We start from the raw sequence: 21,726 nt of genomic DNA, 5'->3' as shown, positions 1-21,726 counted from the left end.
GACATGAAAGATAAATATGAGATGACAGATCTCGGGGTACTTCATCATTTCTTGGGGATGGGGGTTATACAAACAGATACTAGCATTTTTATCCATCAAAGGAAGTATGCTTCTTCCTTATTGGATAAATTTGGTCTAAAGGAGTGTAAACCTGTCTCCATACCTCTCATTACTTCTGAGAAATTAAGTAAAGATGATGGAAGTGGTGCAGCAAATGAGGAGCAGTACAGGAAGATTGTAGGAAGTCTGTTGTACCTCACTGCCACAAGGCCGGATATAATGTATGCAGCTAGTTTATTAGCTAGATATATGCATTGTCCTACCAATAAACACTATGGAACAGCTAAGAGAGTGCTCAGATATGTTAGGGGCACATTGGACTATGGTTTGAAGTATGAGAAAGGCAAGAAGGCAGTCTTAATTGGTTTTTGCGATAGTGACTGGGGAGGATCTCTTGAAGACAGCAAAAGCACCTCAGGCTATGCATTTTCTTTTGGAAGTGGAGTGTTCTCATGGGCCTCTGTGAAACAACACTGTGTTGCTCTTTCTACTGTAGAAGCCGAGTATATCAGTGCTTCTGAAGCCACAGCTCAGGCCATATGGCTCAGATTTGTTCTGGAAGATTTTGGAGAGTTACAAGTTGATGCAACCCCTCTGCAGTGTGATAACACATCTGCAATCTCAATATCCAAGAACCCTGTGTTTCACCAGAAGACAAAACACATTGACAGGAGATACCACTTCATCAAGGATGCCTTGCAGCAAGGGATAATTGACTTGGTTTACTGTCCTACCAAAGAACAAGTGGCAGACATTTTCACCAAGGCATTACCAAAGGACAGATTCAACTATCTCAGGGACAAACTTGGAGTTATATCAGCTCAAAGCTTAAAGGGGAGTGTTAGTGTATAAGCTATTGAGCTTACATGAATATTAGAAGTAAATAAGTCTTGTGTCTAATTGTGTATTCACTTTGGTAATTAAACCAAGTGTAGAGGTCATATTGTAAAAAGGGTTTTGTAACAGGTGTGAAGATCTCCTTGTGTCCATCTAGATGTGTGGCAGAGATCATTCTCTTTCTATTATGCTTTGTAACCCAACCGTTGTGCACAGTGTGTGCGTGTGAAGCAATATATGCAGTTTTACTCTCTGTGCAAGTTTCAACAGAGAGCACCACCATCATAATCTTCTCTCCATTGTATTTGAGTTTTTGAGCTTATCCTTATTCCTACTTCTCATCCAACTAAAAACACTTCAATTAGAACTTTAACATTTTTGTCCCTCCTTTTACTTGGTTTTACTGTCGACGGTCATTATTTTGTTACTTTATTATAAGAGTACGCGTAGGTTCTTTTTTTAAGAAAAACCTAACTATATTAAACGATTTAACACTCTACAGATTGTTCATTTCCATTCTTTGGAGAAACCGAAGGAGGAGGATTTTATTTTAGAGTTGTAAGTAGTTCTGCCTGGAACCACTGTCTCTCATAGTTGGAGTGTCCATTGTTGTCTTCGGTGCTAATACTTTTTTTTCGTGTTTTCTAGGTCAAAGCTAGACACTTATGATGATGTGGTGAAGAAGGTGATTTGCCAAATTGGTTTAGAATATCCTACCATAATCAGACTCACTGCTCATTGCTGGTATTCTCAACAACCTAACCCCCAACCGATCAATTATCGGGGAGTAAAGTATTTACAAGAAATGCTCATCCCTCATGATCAAGTAGGTACCGTTATATTGAGTTTGCTCTGTCATCTGTCACTTGTATAAGCGTCATGTATCATTGGCACTCATTATGATTGTCGTCCGTATTCAGGGATCTGATATACTGTATTATGAAGTCTTGGACATCCCGCTGCCAGAGATGCAAGCCCTAAAAGTCTGAAAGTTTCTTTTCTTAATGCTACAAAAGATGAGGTCTGTGTGAAATATTTGGTCAGATTCCCTGCTTATGGACCGTTATGTAGCCGACATTCACCTCTTCCAGACCCTGCGTAAAGCGGGAACCTTGTGCACTGAGTACGACCTTTTTATAATCTTTTGTAATTTGTTCACGGTCGGAGATTCACAGTATTAGATTGCCCAAATGGAGTACTGTCGGGGATGTGATTAACGAACTTCAAAGGAAGGTTAGATGTCTCTTTATTTCGGCATTGTTACTATTGACTATCCATCAATTTTCATCTAAATATATCTGCCAACCATATGATACGATCAGTCCCATTAGCGTTTTGAATTTTTTTTTAATTTTTATGACACAATTCTTATGGAACAGCGTGATCGCTTTGACATGCTTTAAGAGTGGAGGCCTACTAGCATGATATATCTGTAACAATGTGGCTGTGATAATCATATGTCAACAATATACGATAGATGCTCAACGAAAAATCATCCACACACCCCTCAGCGGCTCACCCCCTCCTCATTTTTTCTGTTATACTTGCGCATAACTGACTTTGTCAATGTGTGATGTAGCTGAAATAGGTACGGTTATCGCATCCAAATGCAGAGCTCAGACTACTTGAGGTTTTCAAACACAGGATCTACAAGGTAATTTGCTTGTTCTTGTATGTCAGATGTATCAGCATGTAAGCTATTTTTTCCGTTCATAATTTCCCCAGAAGTGGGCGGCTTTTCCTGTTAGTGTTGATTTTGCATGATTCCAGCGATTGTATCAGAAACTTCGTTCTCTGATTTATGTGTTTTAATCTGGAGCGTTCATAATTTCGTGTTCACTTTTCAGACCATACCATGCAATGAAAAAGTTGAGAAAATAAATAACCAGTTCTGGACTTTGCGTGCAGAGGAGGCAAGTTCCTTTTCTCACTTGTACAGTTTTCTTCTTTTATTCAGTTGAACACTTAATAGACTGTAAAAGAGTCTAGTCTTGTAGGCAAGAATTGGAATATTTACTTGGTTTTCCACTTTGGATTTGCATTTCTTTAGGCTTCGTTTGGTACGTAGGATTGGATAGATCGCAGAAGATGGATTACTCATGAAGAAAACTCATCCATTCCAATCCGATCCTACATACCAAACGAACTTATTGTGTCGGACTGAATTGGCTTGATGCCAGTGTCAATTGTTTCTATTTTTGTGCGTATCAGATTTCAGAAGAAGAGAAAAACTTGGGTGTTTGTGATCGCTTGATTCAAGTTTACCACTTTGCAAAAGGAGAGAGAAACTCGGGTCTTTATGATCGCTTGATTCATCCAAAAAACTTAACGAAAGAGATTGCACAGAAGAATCAGATGGTATTCAAATTCATTTTTCTAAGAAGGAAATTTGGATAATTTTAATGCGCGTTTTTCTTTTCCAAATCAGAAATTGGCCTGCAATCTCAATTAAATATGAAAGATGGTTGCACGAAAATAGTTGTTATTCTTATTAATGATCTTCGTCACTGCTCTTTATACATTTCAAATAGCAAGTAAAAAATTTCGGGGAACCTTTCTTCCTCGTCATCCACGAAGGTGAAACTTTAACTGAAGTTAAGGTATGCGTACAAAGGAAATTGCAGGTCCCCGATGAGGAGTTTTCAAAGGCGCTTGACTCAAACCTTATATATATTGTAAGGTTGATTACATGAATATCGATTCTTATTTTGCTTCCTCGTTTATTTCCCCTTCGGTTGTGCAGCGGAAGTTTGCATTATTGTCACGTGGCTGTCCAAAGTACTTGCAGGATTCAGACATCGTATGGAGTCGATTGCAGGTTAGTTTATGGTCTATCATTATTCCAGTCTCCTTGCTTTCATATTATATGTCCAAGGGTAAATCTGAACTGTGGTAATGGATATTGCGTACGTGGGTTTTTCGTAACTCCAGTACATGAGTTTTGTTTTCCTTAGAGACGGGATGCCTATGGTGCTAGGCAGCAGTATCTTGGGTTGGAGCACTCAGATAATGCTCCTAAGAGGGCTTCTGCAGTAACTCTGACAGGTAACTTCTGCTTTACAAGTATTACTGAAGTGCTTCTCTGTTGTTTATCTCGGCATTCTCAGTCCCCTAGAACAGCCGAGGATGTCGTGGAAAAAGTTTCCCGTATTGTGAAGTTATCCCTTCTACCAAACCAACCTCTCGTGCTAACCATCCACCTTTATGTAGTCAAGTAATCTCCCTAAGGCCGCGGCCGTGGTAAAATCTTGTTATGATGCCAAGGCTGCAAAACTTGAGGCTGAACTGGCCCGAGTTAAGGAAAGCAAGCAGAGGCAACCGCGAATCCAAAAACTGCAGCGGATGAAATGGAGCTTCTTAACAAAGCTTTGCAGATAGCATTTCCAAATTTGAATGCTTCACTGCTAGGCTAGTTCTATAGATATACTGAAAAATTGCTTTTAAGTGTGAATAAAACTTTGGTTAGAAACTTTGGATTTTGTCGTAAGGTAGCTTTGCTTGCTTAGTACTCAACGTAGTTTACTAACCATTCAATTTGCTTTCATTTGTGCGTATTTCCTTATCCATTTCTTCTGCATATCTTTTCATCGTCATCCTTCCTCCGCTATTCTATTACTAGACTAAGTTTATTATCAAGGTGAAATGATATCGAATCAACATAGAATTTGGAAGCTTAAGTATGAATTATTCGAACGGTTATAACTAATGTAATTAATATTGTATACGAAACACGATTAAGGTAAAAAGCAAACACGAGAGTTTCAATTCTAAAAACACGAATGTAACGTGATTATTATGTACGTAACACTAGATGACACGAATAACCTGTTTACTAGCTAACATGATTAAAATTTTACCTAATTTTCATTAAAACTAAACGTGAAAGGTCATAAATAACATAAAAGATTCTTTTTTATATAGTAAAACGGCATAATTTCATAGAAAATGCTCAAATGCTAAGAAGTATAAGAGAGGGAGATCTCCTTAATCAAATCACATATTACAATGGGAACTTCATTGCCATGTCGACAAATGTGGGAAGAAGTGGCCTCAGTGATAAAGTTTTGCAGCACATTTGAGACTTCCATAATAGGTCCTATGACATACATACTAGCATAACTCTTGTGCAATGCCGTTATGATCTGAAGCGATCGCTCTCAAGTTTTTTTTCTTATGAAACTCCTTATCCACCATTAAAGCCAATTCAACTCTCACCGCGAGTGCCTCTGCTTGCACCGGAGAAAAAAAAACATCATTGAATCTGTAGGCAACAGCTGCCACAAATTCACCCTCATCATTCTTCAAAATAATACCACCTCCACCACCAGTTTTGTGCATTTATCGTCAAAATTTTATAAAAATTATTACATGTAAAATCCCTTAAACTTAAAATTGTGACAATAATAAATTAATAATATATCACCTAAGTTCAGTAGTATGCTTCACCCTTGGCATCAAAGTTTGTATCCTCGTTTCTGTAATTTAAATTTAAATAAATTTAATGTGAACAAAAAAAATTAAAGTTGGTGGATTGTATAAAAGTGGAGAAGTCCAGTGCCAATTGTGTAAAGCTTCCAATTATTTATGAATTTATGACATCACCACTTGAACAAAAGCTTTAAAATACCAGTGTACGAGGAAAGATCATGAACCGCCATTTGCCTGTGCGCATGCACGTGACCCTCCGGATACTGCCACGTAATCTATTTTGTACCCCACCCAACCCATCCCACCCCAGCTGTCGGCTTCCCACTGGTCCTCTCACACGCTCAAGATCTCACTCCTCTTGCACATAAACGCACGGCTCTCCGTCCTTCATATCCCAAACTGCCCCCGTACTTTCACGAAATCCCCGATACGCCCCTCCCCTCCCTGGAGTTTGCACTCAGCGAGGGGCTTGTCTCGGAGCCAGTTTCTTTCGGGAATCCTCTCAAAACGAAGCCCCGCTTCTCTCTCTCTCTCTCTCTCTCTCTCTCTCTCTCTCTCTACTGTTATCGTTCGTCTCTCTGATTCGTCGATCGGACGGTTCATTGCGCGGCAGCAATGACTATGATGACCCCTGCACCATTAGATGTGAGTACCGACTCCTCCTCTACATTTCCACTCTCGGTTTAATTTCGTTCGGTTTCGGCTTCGTTCTTCGTTTCTGATCGCCTACGATTCTTGGCTCGATCGTCGGTGTCGAATTGGTTGAGTTTTGGGAATTCACCTACTTATGGATTTGCTGCTAGGGTTATGATTCAGTAGGATAGGGTTAGGTTTTTGTCGATCAGAGCTCTGATTTTTGTGTCTTTTGTTAGCAGCAGCAGCAAGAGGACGAAGAGATGCTTGTGCCGCACTCGGATGTGGTCGAAGGCCCTCAGCCTATGGAAGGTTTAATTTTTTTTAGCAATTTTTCGACGATTTACTGTTTGAATTTCTTGAGTTTGTGTTTTTTGGTGTGGTTTCGAAGCGTTAGTTTTTTCGTAATTGATTTGAAAGAATTGATTTTTGTGCGAATTTGGCGTCACGGGGTTTGATTAGAGTGCAAGTGATTGCATTTTCTGTAGGTTTTTGGTTATGTTGTTTGAAATTTATGGTATTTGGTGTGTTGGTAGTAGCCCAAGTGGAGCCAGCTAGTACAGTTGATAGTCAGCCAGTGGAGGATCCTCCAACGATGAAATTCACTTGGACAATTGAGAATTTTACTAGGTTGAACACCAAGAAGCACTACTCTGACACGTTCGTTGTTGGCGGCTATAAATGGTATTTTTCACCTGTCTACCAGATGTCAAAAACTGATTTTACAGCTTAAGTTTGGCTTATATTTGTATGGATTTTGACTTGCTTTTGGTTTGTTTGATCAGGCGGATATTGATATTTCCCAAGGGAAACAATGTGGACTACTTGTCAATGTATTTGGATGTGGCAGATTCTGGGACATTGCCATATGGATGGAGTAGATATGCGCACTTCAGCTTGGCTGTAGTTAATCAGATCCATACCAAGTACTCAATAAGAAAGGGTATATTCCTTTACTACGCTTATTTCCTTTTAGCATTCAAGTTTGTGCTTTTGCCTGGTTGTCGTGTTCCGTTTTCAATTTTTTTTCAATAAGAGCTTTGCTTGTTGTTGGGTAGTCATGGACACCCAAGGCTTTTAATTAGAACTTTTTATCTTTGAACTGGTTGTACTGGTTTTCAACTTCATTTTTCTGAGGTGAAGTCATTTAAACGCATTCAATATCTAGTTGATCACCCTAATCTAGATATTGTGAACTTTTAATTCTAATTTTACTCCTCTAAATATCAGAACTATAGAGTAAAGAAAATTCTTCCACCCCATTCTCAATAACATCTTGGCTGATGGCAGCAGCACCATGGACTGACCATGTGCCCATGGTGATTTTGTTTTGGGATTTTTGAAGTTCGAGAAAAAGGGAAAAGAAAAATTATGGAGTACAATGTACCAGCAGATGTTCGAAGTTAATTGAAAACCAAATAGATTGGACCTTTTAGGTATCTGGCTGTCAAATATAGATTAACAGGAAAAGTAAAAACAGGAAGAATTTACTTGGAAACTGTGTGCAATTAAGCAAGAATTCTAGGATGAAAATGCTAACTAAATCAAGGGTTTCCATTTCTTAAGAGATGAGCTTGAGGTGGTCTGGTGACCTTATTAAATTGGAGCAGTGAAGTTAAAAAATGATAACGAATTGTATTTTGTTGGTGTGGCCTATGTTGCAGAACAATGATATGAAATGAATTTAACCAGAACTGAACGAACTTTAATCATATTCTAGACCTTTTGAAGACTTTTGTCCTTAATTGTTGTATGATGTTGCAGACACACAACACCAGTTCAACGCAAGAGAAAGTGACTGGGGATTCACTTCCTTCATGCTTCTTGGTGATCTCTATGACCTGAGTAGGGGATATCTGGTGAACGATACAGTTGTGGTTGAAGCTGAGGTTGCTGTCCGTAAGGTTCTTGATTACTGGTCATATGACTCGAAAAAGGAAACTGGTTATGTTGGGCTCAAGAATCAGGGAGCAACTTGTTATATGAATTCTCTTCTCCAGACTTTGTACCATATACCGTACTTCAGAAAGGTAGTTTACGTGATCTCCTGTTTTCGTTGTAAGCTAAACATGAATTTTCTTGTGAATTTTATATGAAAAGAATTACCTCAATTTTGGACTTACTGACCAGGCCGTGTATCATATGCCAACAACTGAGAATGACATGCCTTCAGGAAGCATTCCTTTGGCACTACAAAGTTTGTTCTATAAGCTTCAATACAATGACAGCAGTGTTGCAACCAAAGAATTGACCAAGTCCTTTGGATGGGATACATATGATTCTTTTATGCAACATGATGTGCAGGAACTTAATAGAGTTCTTTGTGAAAAGCTTGAAGATAAAATGAAGGTATGCGAAGCTTTGAGTTTTGACGATGATTGTAGTTTTTGTTTCCTTTTCATCGTGAAAATTGTTCCGTGGGTGCAGGGAACTGTTGTGGAGGGTACAATACAGCAGTTGTTTGAAGGACATCACATGAATTACATTGAATGCATCAATGTGGACTACAAATCTACAAGAAAAGAATCATTTTATGGTAATATTTTCTTGCACAAATTTCAATTGTTAAGAGTTGGAAATATTTTGTGAATGTCAGTGTATGCCACTGGTTTCTTCTTTTTACTTTGTAGACCTCCAGCTTGATGTGAAAGGCTGCCGGGATGTTTATGCTTCATTTGACAAGTATGTGGAAGTTGAACGTCTAGAGGGTGACAATAAATACCACGCCGAAGAACATGGTTTACAGGTTAATTACTGAATCACTATCGGTGACTGCAGTTATGCTGTAATTATGATCTGAGGCTGCTCTTAGTTGCTTCCTTTGACAAACCTCTTTCTAAAACTAGTGGTTTACATTATTTCCTGTTGCCAGTGAAATTTTTAATGTGGTTCTCAAAACATTTGTGGGTGGCATCATGCATGTTATATTCTAAATTCTGATTGGATGCCGTCCTTAGTTTTTTCTTTCCATTAAATCACCTGCTGAAGGCAGTATTCTTATTTATTCTAAACAAATAATTTGGATGTTATTCCAGGATGCTAAGAAGGGTGTCCTATTTATTGACTTCCCTCCCGTTCTTCAACTTCAGTTAAAGCGATTTGAGTATGATTTTATGCGGGACACAATGGTTAAGGTTTGTACTGGAAGTTTATCTTCCTCCTTCAGCTTCATCTATTTGTTTTATTACATGAAGCATTGGAATTGTAATGAACAGCTTTTTAGTTGAAAACAAAACTGTAGCATGTCAAATATATATCTTCAAATTTTGTATAAGTTCAGGTGAACGACTTGCCTTTGCCTAATGGTTCTAATGTTGATTTTAATTTTTGCTTTATGACTGAATGCTGAAAGATCGATTAAACCCAATCTATGTGGTTCTTATTTTGCCTTTTTAACAACAACCAAGTCTTATCCCACTAACTGGTTTTTTTTTTTTTTTTTTTTTTGCCTTTCTTTTTGGAAAAGAAGTGATCCCCCCATTTAGTTGAACTTTCTCAATCTAGTGAATTTCGAAGTTATATACTAATGAAATTCGTTTTACCCCTTGGGTTATGTTTGTTTGGTGTGATAATAACATTTTTTAAATGGAAAGCAAATAAATTATCATGGTAAGAATGTTGTATTATTTGTTTTTGGCAGATAAATGATCGCTATGAATTTCCTCTCCAACTTGACCTTGATAGGGAGAATGGAAAATATCTATCACCTGACTCAGATAAGAGTGTTCGCAACCTCTACACCCTTCATAGGTATCTATTTTGCCATGTACTATTGATATAATATTCGTCTGTTTCCTAAATTTGGCATGTTATTTCAATGAATTTTACTTTCCAGACCTTTGCATGCACTCTGCATGTTTTTTTTTTTTAACCGAGTGTAGCATACTCAATTTTACTTCACCTTGACATATAATCCCCCAGTGGATAAATCAAATCTTTTCCATTGAAGTTGAAGCTGCGGTGAATAACTATCTGATCCATGGTCATTCATGATGTCTAGGAGTCTCCTTATTTATCAAAGTTCCTTCATGCCTACGACTATTGAGGCATTGTGCCTGTGTACTATTAGTTGATTGGGCGGGATTATGAAAGTTTCAGGTTTAATTTGTCAATTGTGCCCAATAGTGATTATAGTGATTAACCGAGTGTAGCATACTCAATTTTACTTCACCAGTGGATAAATCAAATCTTTTCCATTGAAGTTGAAGCTGCGTTGAATAACTATCTGATCCATGGTCATTCATGATGTCTAGGAATCTCCTTATTTATCAAAGTTCCTTCATGCCTACGACTATTGAGGCATTGTGCCTGTGTACTATTAGTTGATTGGGCGGGATTATGAGAAAAGTTTCAGGTTTAATTTGTCAATTGTGCCCAATAGTGATTATAGAATTGAAAAAAAATCCTGACATATATGAAGACGGTTATTCGAACCTGCTTTTGCATCTGCGTGTTAGGTCATGTTATGTGGAGCTTTGTAATTGGTTACTTACTATGATTATTAACTACTGTTGCAGTGTCTTGGTTCATAGTGGTGGGGTGCATGGTGGACATTACTACGCTTTCATCAGACCAACCCTCTCTGACCAGTGGTACTGATCTCCTGGAATTGATTCTCTCTGTAATTGTTTACAGTTTCTCACATGGAAAAACACATGAGCACATGCACAACCAGACATTCTCTAATGCTTCTCTTTTGCTTTGCTTCTTACTTTTTTTGTTACTCCTTGATCAAATAAGTAGGCTTTATTGGAATCTATGTTTCTTACATTGGTTTTCCAATGGATTCTGGCACCATAACTTGGTTACCTGACTGCCTGATTGAGAACTTTAAAGAAAGCAACTGTTTTGCTATAACTTATATGCTTTTTTTTTTTTTTCAACTATTACTTTGATGTTAGTATTTCTTTATTTGGATTTTTATGCATGACTGAGTGTTCTTGTGCATGCATTTCATATATGTTGATGATGTAATTTGTCATGTCTTGTTTTAGGTACAAATTTGATGATGAACGTGTGACAAAAGAGGATGTGAAGAGGGCTTTAGAAGAGCAGTATGGTGGTGAGGAAGAGGTAGTTTATTTTTGGCTGTATCTCAACTGCTATAATTCTCCTTAACTTTGGAGTTCTTAATTGTCAACTGACCTAATGTTGTTTCTTTCCAACAGTTGCCACAGACCAATCCTGGCTTCAATAATACTCCTTTCAAATTTACAAAGTACTCAAATGCATACATGCTTGTGTATATACGGGATAGTGATAAGGACAAAATAATATGTAACGTGGATGAGAAGGACATAGCCGAACATCTAAGGGTAACATCAAACATAATTCTGGATTCCAGTGTCCAACTAAGAAACTAAACTGACATTCTAGTTTTATTTCAGATAAGGTTGAAGAAAGAACAAGAAGAGAAAGAGGACAAAAGGAGATATAAGGCACAAGCACACCTCTATACAATTATTAAGGTAAAGATTTCTAATTTATCCCTGTTTTCACCATTGCTTGTTCAGGTGTGGTAGTACAGATATTTGGTGTGGAACAAAAAAATTATAGCAAAGTCTAATGATGTGTTTAGGTTGCTCGAGATGAGGATCTGACAGAACAAATTGGAAGGGATATTTATTTTGACCTTGTGGACCATGACAAAGTTCATAGTTTCCGTATTCAGAAACAAATGCCCTTTAATGTTTTCAAGGTACACCAGTACAGGCTGACTTTTGTGCATTCACGTCTTCTTTATTCTTTTCTACCTATTTGGGGTTATGTAGTATGGGAATTCCTAAATTTGACATGGTTAACAGGAGGAGGTTGCAAAAGCGTTTGGCATACCAGTGCAGTTTCAGCGTTTCTGGATTTGGGCCAAGAGACAAAACCACACATATCGCCCCAATCGACCATTGACACCTCAGGAAGAAACACAATCGGTATGTACTTTGCACTTCCAACCTTTGAATAGATTTTCAATTCAAGATGCCTTGCTCCTTGCCTAAGTACATTATTTTTTGCTTTCTTTGTAATTCCCAATTTTTTTTTTTTTTTTCAACTTGTAATTCCCAATTCTTAATTTCTTATTATTCTTACTTTTCTCCCACTTGGATTTACTGGCAAATGTTGTCTTTGTAGAGTCTAACACTGAACTGCTCAAGTTTATGAACGAATGGTGCATGATTATAATTGTTCTCTCTTTTGTGAAATTGTAATTTACTTAAGTGCTTAATGTATGGGTTTTTTGGAATTCGGATAATAATTCTTATTTCAGTACTGTTTGAGGCAGTTTCAAATGAAGTTATTCAACTACAAAAAAAATTATGTTGGTCAGTGATAAACCATTGATTGGAGTGTTTTTAACTGCACTTCGGTGCCAAGAAGAGCTTGGTCCAGGTGCCTTATGCCAAGTTATTGATGACAGCTTGCGTTTTTCAGGTTGGACAATTGAGAGAGGTATCAAATAAAACAAACAATGCAGAGCTAAAGCTGTTTTTGGAAGTAGCATTTGGGCTGGTAACCAGTCTTACTCTATTCTTGTTACTACCTGTGTAGTGAGGCTTATTGCAGTTCTAATTGTGTATGAAAGGGATCTTTTCTTCCATTTTATTATTTCTATAAATTCTCCAGGATCTACGTCCTATTCCTCCGCTTGACAAAACCAAGGAAGATATTCTTCTTTTCTTTAAGCTTTATGAGCCTGAGAAACGAGAACTACGGTACCTCCTGCCCTTTCTGCTTAGCTAAATTTTTTTTTTTCTGTTGACTTTTGTTTGCTAACTTAAGTTTCTTTTCTGTTTCCAGTTTTGTTGGTAGGTTTTTCGTGAAGAGTTCTAGTAAGCCAGCAGAGATTTTAGGAAAATTAAATCAACTGGCTGGTTTTGCCCCTGAGGAAGAAATTGAACTTTATGAGGTTTGTTTCACTTAATTTTGTAGCATTGTTGTGTCCTAACTCACACACACACACATATATATACATACATGTAGACTATATATGTATGTTTACATTTACTATATAATTTGTTGCATTCTTTGCTATCGAACTTTAAGCAAACTTTATGTATGTATTTGTGCTAAAATTCAGGAAATTAAGTTTGAGCCTTGTATCATGTGCGAACACCTTGACAAGAAGACCTCATTTCGATTAAGTCAGGTAACTGTTGCTATATTGCATGCTTGGTCTATTGTAAGTATGTGTCTGGTGTAGGAATTAACATTTTGATGCTTTTCTAGGTATTTTTTAGTTAACCATTGGTTGCTTTCCTTTTCCAGATTGAAGATGGGGATATTATTTGCTTTCAGAAGTCTACTCCTCTTAAAAGTGAAGAAGAATGTAAATATCCTGATGTTCCTTCGTTTTTGGAATATGTACACAATCGCCAGGTACAAGCTGTCGAAACATTTAATTTGTTTATAGCTGTATTTTGTTGAATGTTAAACCTAACCATGTTGAATGATTTGATACTTTACAGGTTGTTCATTTCCGTTCTTTGGAGAAACCTAAGGAGGAGGATTTCAGTTTAGAATTGTAAGTACTTCCTGAACCATTGTCCCTCATAGTTGAACAGCCCATCATCATTTTATTATTCAGTGCCCTAATTGTTTTTTTTTCTTGTTTTTTTTTAGGTCAAAGCAACACACTTACGATGATGTGGTGGAGAAGTTGGCTCGCCAAATTGGTTTGGATGATCCCACCAAAATCAGACTCACTGCACATAACTGCTATTCTCAGCAACCTAAGCCCCAACCAATTAAATTTCGGGGAGTAGAGCATTTAACTGATATGTTAGTTCATTACAATCAAGTAAGTGGCACTTTGTTGACCTTCCTCTGTTTAATTTTCACTCTCATAAGCATCATGTGGTGTGGCTACTAATTATGCCACATGTGACTACTAATTATGCCTATTGTTTCCTTTTTCAGAGCTCTGATATTTTGTATTATGAAGTCTTGGACATCCCCCTGCCAGAATTGCAAGGCCTAAAAAATCTAAAAGTTGCTTTTCATCATGCTACAAAAGATGAGGTATGAGTGAGACTTTTTTTCAACACCTTCTGGCTATGGACGGCGATTACATCACTGTGCAGATCATAATCTTGAGTGATATGTTTACAGGTGGTGATTCACAATATTAGATTGCCCAAACAGAGCACTGTAGGGGATGTGATTAATGTACTTAAAACGAAGGTATGGTTTCTGTCAATCATATTGGAAATTTTATGTGTTTTCTTTTCGTTTTAGAGTTACTAGCCTGATGTATCTGTAGCACCGATGCAGTGCACTACATATTATATTACCTTTCATTAAAAATTTGTGTCCTTTTTCCTACAGGTTTTTGTAATTTAAGTCCTTAAAGCTGTCTATAATGGATTTCACTCAGCTTCCACTGATAATCATAACTTGAAAAAATATTTAGATGCTCAAATAATTATCTTTGCCTTCTTTAAAAGTTCAGTATAATAGATTTTACTCAATGGTGCACTTGAAACAGGTAGAACTGTCTCATCCAAACGCAGAACTCCGACTGCTTGAGGTTTTCTATCACAAGATCTACAAGGTAATTACTTGTATATCAGCTGTATTGGCGTGTAGGTAAATTTTTTTTGCGTCACTTTTCCCAGAAATGATACGCATCTAGCTTGGCCCCATTTGTAATGTTTGGCATGTTTTAAAGGATCTTATTGTGTCAGAAATTATTCCCTCCAATTTAATGTATATAGTTTAGTCTGTAGTTGCACTCAGTTCCTTCTGTTTGATTTCAGATCTTCCCACATAGTGAGAAAATTGAGATCAGAAATTATTCCCTCCAATTTGATGTATATAGTTTAGTCTGTAGTTGCACTCAGTTCCTTCTGTTTGTTTTCAGATCTTCCCACATAGTGAGAAAATTGAGATCAGAAATTATTCCCTCCAATTTAATGTATATAGTTTAGTCTGTAGTCGCACTCAGTTCCTTCCGTTTGTTTTCAGATCTTCCCACATGGTGAGAAAATTGAGAATATAAATGACCAGTACTGGACTTTGCGTGCAGAGGAGGCAAGTTCCTTTCGCCCCCTTTTCTTTATTTAGTTTTATTTTGCGAAGTTTCTTTATTCAATTGAAAATTTGTAGACTGCGGATGTAGTTTTATGGGCATGATCTGTAATTAATTGGTTTTCCCTTTCTGGATTAGCATCCTTACTACTTTATAGGACTGAATTGGATTGATATTTTTGTACCAGTGCTCTTTATGCAGCTGACTTTTTGTTTTTCTTTGTTTCTTGTGCATCAGATTCCAGAAGAAGAGAAAAACTTGGGTCTCCATGATCGCTTGATTCATGTTTACCACTTTACAAAGGACACTGCACAGAACCAGATGGTATGGGAAATTTTAATAAAAATTTTTGAAAGTGGAATTTTCGCTTATTAATTGATATTTTCTTGGTAGAACCATTTGATTACTATTTCAGTTAAAGATGAAGAGTGATTCATTCAAAAACTTTTAAGATTTTAGTAACAATGTTGTTCTTTGTACATTTCAACAGCAAGTACAAAATTTTGGGGAACCTTTCTTCTTGGTCATCCATGAAGGTGAAACTTTAGCTGAAGTTAAAGAACGGATACAAAAGAAATTGCAGGTCCCCGATGAGGAGTTCACCAAGGTACTTGATCCACACCTTATATACATTCAAACATTGCTGGAGGAAAAGATTTGTTTTACCGCTAGAATTAATAGTTCTTTATTTTGTTCCTCATCTATTTCCCTTGTGGTTGTGCAGTGGAAGTTTGCATTCTTGTCACTTGGTCGTCCAGAGTACTTGCAGGATTCTGATGTTGTTTCCAGCCGTTTTCAGGTATGTCTATGGTCTATTGTAATTTTGGGCTTATGGATATTGCCGTTATTGCTTTGCCGGTTCTTTAATTCCACTGTTATGGTTTTTGTTTTTTCTCAGAGAAGAGATGTTTATGGTGCATGGGAGCAGTACCTTGGGTTGGAGCACTCTGATAATGCTCCTAAGAGAGCTTATGCAGCAAATCAGGTAAGTGCTGCCTCTTGGTGTTATACAAATTTCACATTCTTATGCCAAAATAGTGTTATCAAATAAATGGATACCTCCCATTTCTTGGTTTTGATTCACCTCACAATATTTTGCAGAACCGTCACACATATGAGAAGCCGGTTAAAATATACAACTAATAAGAGCTGATGGTCCTCGACTGGTGCATCAGCTTGTACTTAGCATCCCTCAGTGCCACGGAGGCAGTCGGAAAATAGCCAGGATGCAAACGAGATGTAGCTCATATAGGGGTGATTTGGTCAGCAATCGATTGTTGTCGTTTGGGATCAAATATTCATTCACGTGGTTGGGGAAGGGGAAGATCATCTCCCCCTGCTAGAGATGTGCTCTGTTTCTGTTGTTTGTTTTCTTTACCTCCTTATTGAAGGCACCGCCTTGCTTTCGGAGGTTGGTTGCTTTCCTTATACAGCTCCGTTGTAGTTTTAGCAGAGTACATAAGGAGATTTTGAGGGCATGTATATCGGGTACAGTTGGCTGCATTTGCATGTAGGATTGTTCCGTAATATTATTTTTCATGTTCAATTAATTCTCTCTCATTTTCGTGAAGGCCTTGGGAAACAAAAAACTGCGAAACGGGTTTGTATTAGCATGGTTGGCATGTTCAGAATTCTGGCTCTCAGATTGTATAAGATTTACGATTTCACATTGGCGTGTTTGTATGTATCGATCTGTTTATTTTCCGTTTTACAGTTCATCTATGCAGTGTATGACGTGTTGCTTTACATACCAAAGTAAATGAGCACGCGTATTTCATCTTTTATACATCGCCAAAACAAATTTATATCAGGTTAGGATCAATCCACTAGTCATAGCAGGCAATGCCTATAGGGACAGTTGAGGTTACGATTACTTAACGGATATACAGGTACATGGTTATAGCTCTTAACAGTTATACGGGTACATGGTTATAGCTCTTTAACGGTTATAGGTAATTAATTGCGGTTGCCCGCTACCATACCCATTGCCCATCCCTACATGCCCATATGTGGAATAACCCGAAGAAAGGAGATGAGAAGATGGATGTACAAAGAAAATTAATTCAATTGAGTGAGTTTCCAGGAGTGTCCAAATACGAGAATTGGGAGTAAACGGAACCGCTCGTTAAAGAAATGCGGGTGCAGGACCAGTAAGTAAAATGTACTAGTATATTAATACTCTCTCACCATCACTAACACAAAAAGTGAAAACCAAAAACTAAAAATGAAACGGTTCTCAGACGGGCCTTAAAAAGAAATTAAACAACTAATCCGCCGATTCCTTGCGTAAGTGCGTAAACGGCTCACCCAGTTCTGTCAGCAAGATTGCTGGCGTTTTTTTTGCCCCTTTCCATTGGACTATATTCGTGTGTATGAACTCCATCTGATATAATACACATCTCATTACAAAACTCGGTATGAGATTAAACCATTTACGGTCTCAACAACCAATCGATTCATGCGTACAAGCAGCAGCAAGTAAGATCTCGCTTTCGGCCCTATATCAATGAAACAGCACCAAATCAGGTCACTGAATTTGACATCTGTAAAAATCTACCTTTTGGAGTTACGAAAAGTAGTCGGATTGCCTCATGAAAGTTTGGTGGTAAAGAGATTTCAAATGAAATATGTGCGCATATGCCAACAAGTATGGATGCACAGAAGGAATGCTATAGTTCTTGCGTGAAATCATCCTACGAAGAAGTGAAAGAAAGAACTTGCCTAAGCCCAAGGATGAAATTTCATCTTGATGGAAGAAATTAGTCCCCCTCGCTTTCTGTTTCAGGCTTGAGTTAATCTTCTCGACAGCGGCAAGCAGGTCCTTAAAGTCGAGTTCAACACAACACAAATTATCAGAAATTGGAAACAAAATGAACAGAAAAATTGACATTATGCATAAACTATAAAGCAAATTGCGATAATTATCGAGGATTGATGTATTCATTTAAGACTAAAACTCGTAAGTTTCTACATGCACATGAAAGCACGGTCAGTTTGTCAGCAACTCACCACGGATCTTATTCTACCCTAATGTCATTCTTATTTCCTTTCATTTTTCTTGCTCGATGAAGACACAGCAAGAGCTAGATGAATATATGAAGACACTATATCGAAATCATCTGGGTTACACAGTGCATCATACATACTCATGAACTCGATGAACCATGCCTAAATCTGCTATGCAACATCCTCAAATAATGTTTCAACACCTGAAGATGAACAATGACAACACTGAGATCTCTCGTGCTCTATCACCTTTGGGGTTGCTAAAGTCGAAATCTTTAGGATATCATTCTTAACACTCAAGCACAATTAACACTGAAAGTAAATCTTATGAGCTGAAACTGTAAAATTCGATATCCAACATCTTACAGCTTTCGGAATGATATAAATTCCTATCATTATCTTCTTGTCTTTTCTTAAAAAACTTCATTTAGTCCATTCCTAAGATAGATATACCTCTCTATATTTTATCAACGTGGGGATTCCAAATGCGGACAGGATGCATTACTTGCAAAAAACACAAGAATGCAATATCAAGAAACATGTAGCAATTTCATACCTCCCAAGGTGCCAAACTTTTCATGTAGGAAGGAAGGCTCTCGTAATCATCCCGGGACACCTTTACAAGAGGCAAAGGAAGTTCAGCTAGCTTTGGTTTATCCTCAACTTCACCTACATTAGCAATGCCGACATCAATGGGCAATACTCGCAAGATGTTGTTCCAAGCTAAATCGATGGTTTTCAATGGAAACATACTATAAAAGACACAGTTAAATACCAAAATCAGATAGCAATCTATCTCCCGAAGCTCCTGAGGTCTTCGTGGAAGGATCATATGACCCCTTTAAGGATTTCAACACATGCATAGATACATCAGTGTCCTCATTTTTATCATTTGCTGCAAGATAATGAGTGATAGAACTGAAAATGTCAATTGCAAAGACGAAAATTAAACAGAAACTACGAAGATAAAGAAACCGAAATTCAAGCATTGTGAACTAGAAATCACAAACAAACAGAGATTTAGGGTTTTGACTTCAAATTTCTCACCTAAAGATGCAAGAGATGCATCCGAAAGCCCAAGCTTCTTCAAACTCAGAGACTCATCCAATCTAATCGAAACACTAAGAAAACACAAATCGAAATTCCAATTCCCAATTTTATAAATTTCAATTTTCAATTCTTAAATAAGGATACAAATCTTCTTCTTCATCAATGACAGGTGCATCGAATCCGTCCTCCTCATCAACCGGCGTCGATGTAAAATCTTCATCGTCGTCCATCTCAAGTTCTGCAATAAAACCATAACTAATTAGAAATTATGAAAAATTACAATCTAAAGGCGTGTTTGGCTGGCTAGAAAATTAGTACCGGCGACGGAGGAGGGGGAGAGACGATGTTGGAGGTGGAGGAGGCGGGTTTGGTTGTCCTTGTAGACCTCGGAGCAGTGTCCCAAGAGCTCCTCGAAGGAGACGGTGCCGAACGACATCGTTTCGAGGAGGTTGAGTTGGGTGCTGGCGGCGGAGACGCGGCGGTTGAGTGATTGGAGGAAGGTGGACGACGCCGTATCCAGAGGGATGGGGCGGCGGTCGACGGAAGTTTTGAGGGCGTCGCAGCTGCTCTGGAGGTGGTTGCAGAAGGACGCCACGCCCTTGCACAAGCTCCGAATCGATTCCTCCATCCCTCTCTAGTTCTCAACTCCTGTTTGGCTCCCTTATATTTCATTTCGAATTAAATGGGCGGGAAGTAAATGTAGTAGTGGTTATAAAGTTTTATAGGGTATGTCGTATTAACCAGCGCCTGTAGCTCAGTGGATAGAGCGTCTGTTTCCTAAGCAGAAGGCCGTAGGTTCGACCCCTACCTGGCGCGAACTAATTTTTATTTTCCCTTTTTTTTAGCTTTTTATGCCATTTTTTACAAACAAGTTATGTCGTACGGTGATACCACGTCAACAGCCGACAACACACACAAATACTAAAACACATTCATGTGATTTTTTACAAACAATTTATGTCGTACGGTGATACTACGTGGCCTTTCGACCACACACACACACTAAAACACACATCATTCGCCTTTTTACCCATTTACAAGCGTTCGAACAAACCGAAAAATCTTTCTAGTTTATTGTAACTTTAGAAATAGGTAATTGGATTAGATTTGCTATGCTGATTAGTGTTTTCCTCTGGATCAACTACGGCTCGTAGTGGAAGTATTTTTTTAAATGACTGAAAACATTTTTAAAGAATATTTTTAAGCTCCAAAAGCACTTTGAAATGTTTCGTGCAAAAAACACCAATTATGTGTTTCTCGCAAGAGTCCCCGTCTTTATAGTTTACACTAGGATGTTCAAGGAGTTGTTATTTCTGGCAAGCATCACATCATTTTTTTACACTGAGCTATAATCCATATGGACACAGATATCACAAGAAACCATCCCTTTCATTTCTGTATGTTCAAGTAATTGTGCTACTGCCATAATTAAAAGGAATTAAATTTCCATATTACGCTCATCATCCGTTCATGCAATAAAACCTCATGGCCAGTGTTCGGGCAAAGATTTCTCTGAAGAAGGTTCCTTGGACCTCAGCACAGCTCCCCAAGGGATTGACACTTTATACGTGTAATCGGGCTCTTACTTGTTGATGTGCTACAAGAAGAGAACAAAGTTAGTTCTAAAATGTGCCTTTGTGGGGCCTTAGGTATAGGTCTTAAGGTTCGCAATCAAAACCTGGCATCTCAGTATAATGCTAAACAAAACAATCTTTAAACTCGTGTAGAAGACTGACTATCTTTGCCCGATCTTTAGCTTCCAACAGGCCACTGATCTGTATAGGCCTTGGATCTTCCTTAGTTCCCAAATCAATGGTTTCTAAGGGATCTTGCACCTCTGGTGGTGGCTTGTCAGGTTCTGCACACCAAAATTCAACCAGCTCTGGACTATCAGGCGTGTCTTCGGGCCAATCCAAGTCATATATACATTCAGCCATTTGTATAGCTGCTTCCAACTCCTTCCTAAAAAACTTTTTTTCACCCTTGTTCTAGCTGCTTGAAGCTTATTCCTTCCATTTATCTTCTTCTTTGGCCGAGCTTTCCCTTTCTTGTTTTCTCTCTCCCATACACCAACAGTCTTTTGATTAAGGACCTTATTGCAACTACTTGGTCCTTTCTTCTTTATTCTGACATTACTGATGTTGGGAAGTTGGGATAATTTGGGGTATATCCCATTCCTCCTTTGTGAGAAACAATCCTTGTTCCAAGAGCTTTTGTGTCGTTACCTTAGCCGAGCGGTCGTTCTCATCAGCTCTTAAGCACTGGATAATCCCAACATTGGGATTGTAGAAACTAACTTCTGCAACATTGGTTGTAGGAAGGAAAGGTCGTGACTCGGCCTCCACCATTTTCCAAAATCCTGGTCTCATAATCCCTTCCTCGTGGTAAACAGCTACTTGTTGACGCAAAGTGGATGGTATAGAGAGACTCTGATGAATTCAATCTCTACCAAGCAAAGCTCTATAAGTAGAACTATTGTCCACCACAAAGAAAGCTAACATGATTTGCTTGGAATCCAAGTCAACCTCCAAAGGCAATATTCCATAAGTTCTAGTAATGGCTTCAGAAAAGATAAAGACTAAGATCTTTTTCAATTCTTCCTAATTTCTTCATCTGTTTTAATGGTATTACATTAACCGCAGCTTCTCCATCAATTAAGATCCTCTTGAAGGGTACTCTCTCCAAATTAG

The 21,726-nt window shown here is 38.0% G+C and overlaps 2 protein-coding genes, 1 long non-coding RNA gene and 1 other non-coding gene across 10 annotated transcripts; 3 read left to right on the top strand and 1 right to left on the bottom strand.

The window, feature by feature from the left end:
* The first annotated feature begins 1,321 nt into the window (after nucleotides 1-1,321).
* On the top strand, nucleotides 1,322-2,627 carry LOC139187617 (uncharacterized). The gene is made up of 4 exons (XR_011575448.1): nucleotides 1,322-1,455; nucleotides 1,546-1,723; nucleotides 1,818-2,130; nucleotides 2,277-2,627. It is a non-coding gene; the product is annotated as an uncharacterized lncRNA (long non-coding RNA).
* Nucleotides 2,628-5,716: 3,089 nt separating this feature from the next.
* Nucleotides 5,717-16,649, top strand: LOC103453747 (ubiquitin C-terminal hydrolase 12). Of its 7 annotated transcripts, none has more exons than XM_070812229.1 (32): nucleotides 5,717-5,970; nucleotides 6,204-6,270; nucleotides 6,498-6,642; nucleotides 6,744-6,901; nucleotides 7,723-7,988; nucleotides 8,089-8,307; nucleotides 8,386-8,494; nucleotides 8,589-8,704; nucleotides 8,994-9,092; nucleotides 9,599-9,708; nucleotides 10,476-10,550; nucleotides 10,953-11,031; nucleotides 11,127-11,273; nucleotides 11,346-11,426; nucleotides 11,537-11,656; nucleotides 11,763-11,885; nucleotides 12,385-12,462; nucleotides 12,577-12,665; nucleotides 12,751-12,859; nucleotides 13,031-13,099; nucleotides 13,219-13,329; nucleotides 13,419-13,474; nucleotides 13,573-13,750; nucleotides 13,870-13,971; nucleotides 14,062-14,133; nucleotides 14,438-14,503; nucleotides 14,917-14,982; nucleotides 15,218-15,304; nucleotides 15,471-15,587; nucleotides 15,705-15,779; nucleotides 15,879-15,965; nucleotides 16,082-16,649. In XM_070812229.1, exons 1-32 carry the CDS (start codon nucleotides 5,941-5,943, stop codon nucleotides 16,121-16,123), a joined length of 3,348 nt encoding a protein of 1,115 aa, XP_070668330.1. In that variant the 5' UTR covers nucleotides 5,717-5,940; the 3' UTR covers nucleotides 16,124-16,649. The 7 variants fall into 7 exon arrangements, with proteins under 7 accessions (XP_070668330.1, XP_070668328.1, XP_070668326.1 ...); XM_070812227.1 differs by having other exon boundaries at nucleotides 6,495-6,642; XM_070812225.1 differs by having other exon boundaries at nucleotides 6,201-6,270; nucleotides 6,495-6,642.
* A 433-nt stretch (nucleotides 16,650-17,082) lies between these two features.
* Nucleotides 17,083-19,702, bottom strand: LOC103453746 (uncharacterized). Its single transcript, XM_008393312.4, has 7 exons — nucleotides 19,355-19,702; nucleotides 19,181-19,274; nucleotides 19,034-19,095; nucleotides 18,762-18,881; nucleotides 18,543-18,655; nucleotides 17,702-17,801; nucleotides 17,083-17,478 (listed from the first exon to the last, which is right to left on the bottom strand). The coding sequence occupies exons 1-7, from the start codon at nucleotides 19,662-19,664 to the stop codon at nucleotides 17,384-17,386; spliced, it is 894 nt and encodes a 297-aa protein (XP_008391534.1). The 5' UTR covers nucleotides 19,665-19,702; the 3' UTR covers nucleotides 17,083-17,383.
* A 77-nt stretch (nucleotides 19,703-19,779) lies between these two features.
* Nucleotides 19,780-19,852, top strand: TRNAR-CCU (transfer RNA arginine (anticodon CCU)). The gene has a single exon. It is a non-coding gene; the product is annotated as a tRNA-Arg (tRNA).
* The last annotated feature ends 1,874 nt before the right edge of the window (nucleotides 19,853-21,726 follow it).

Source organism: Malus domestica, chromosome 14 (genome assembly GCF_042453785.1).
Source record: "Malus domestica chromosome 14, GDT2T_hap1".
Taxonomy (NCBI): Eukaryota; Viridiplantae; Streptophyta; class Magnoliopsida; order Rosales; family Rosaceae; genus Malus; species Malus domestica.
Note: the sequence above shows the minus strand (reverse complement) of the source record. Positions and strands in the feature narration are given on the sequence as shown.

Excerpts from the sequence above, each read along its gene's own strand:
- LOC103453747 (XM_008393313.4), top strand. The coding sequence starts at position 5,941 with ATGACTATGATGACCCCTGCACCATTAGAT. Across the intron at positions 5,971-6,197 it reads TGACCCCTGCACCATTAGAT|CAGCAGCAGCAAGAGGACGA; the intron begins GTGAGTACCGAC and ends GTCTTTTGTTAG. Across the intron at positions 15,305-15,470 it reads ACACTGCACAGAACCAGATG|CAAGTACAAAATTTTGGGGA; the intron begins GTATGGGAAATT and ends ACATTTCAACAG.
- LOC103453746 (XM_008393312.4), bottom strand. The coding sequence starts at position 19,664 with ATGGAGGAATCGATTCGGAGCTTGTGCAAGGGCGTGGCGTCCTTCTGC. Across the intron at positions 18,656-18,761 it reads TAGATTGCTATCTGATTTTG|GTGAAGTTGAGGATAAACCA; the intron begins GTATTTAACTGT and ends TTGCTAATGTAG. Across the intron at positions 17,479-17,701 it reads AATTTCATCCTTGGGCTTAG|GGCCGAAAGCGAGATCTTAC; the intron begins GCAAGTTCTTTC and ends TCATTGATATAG.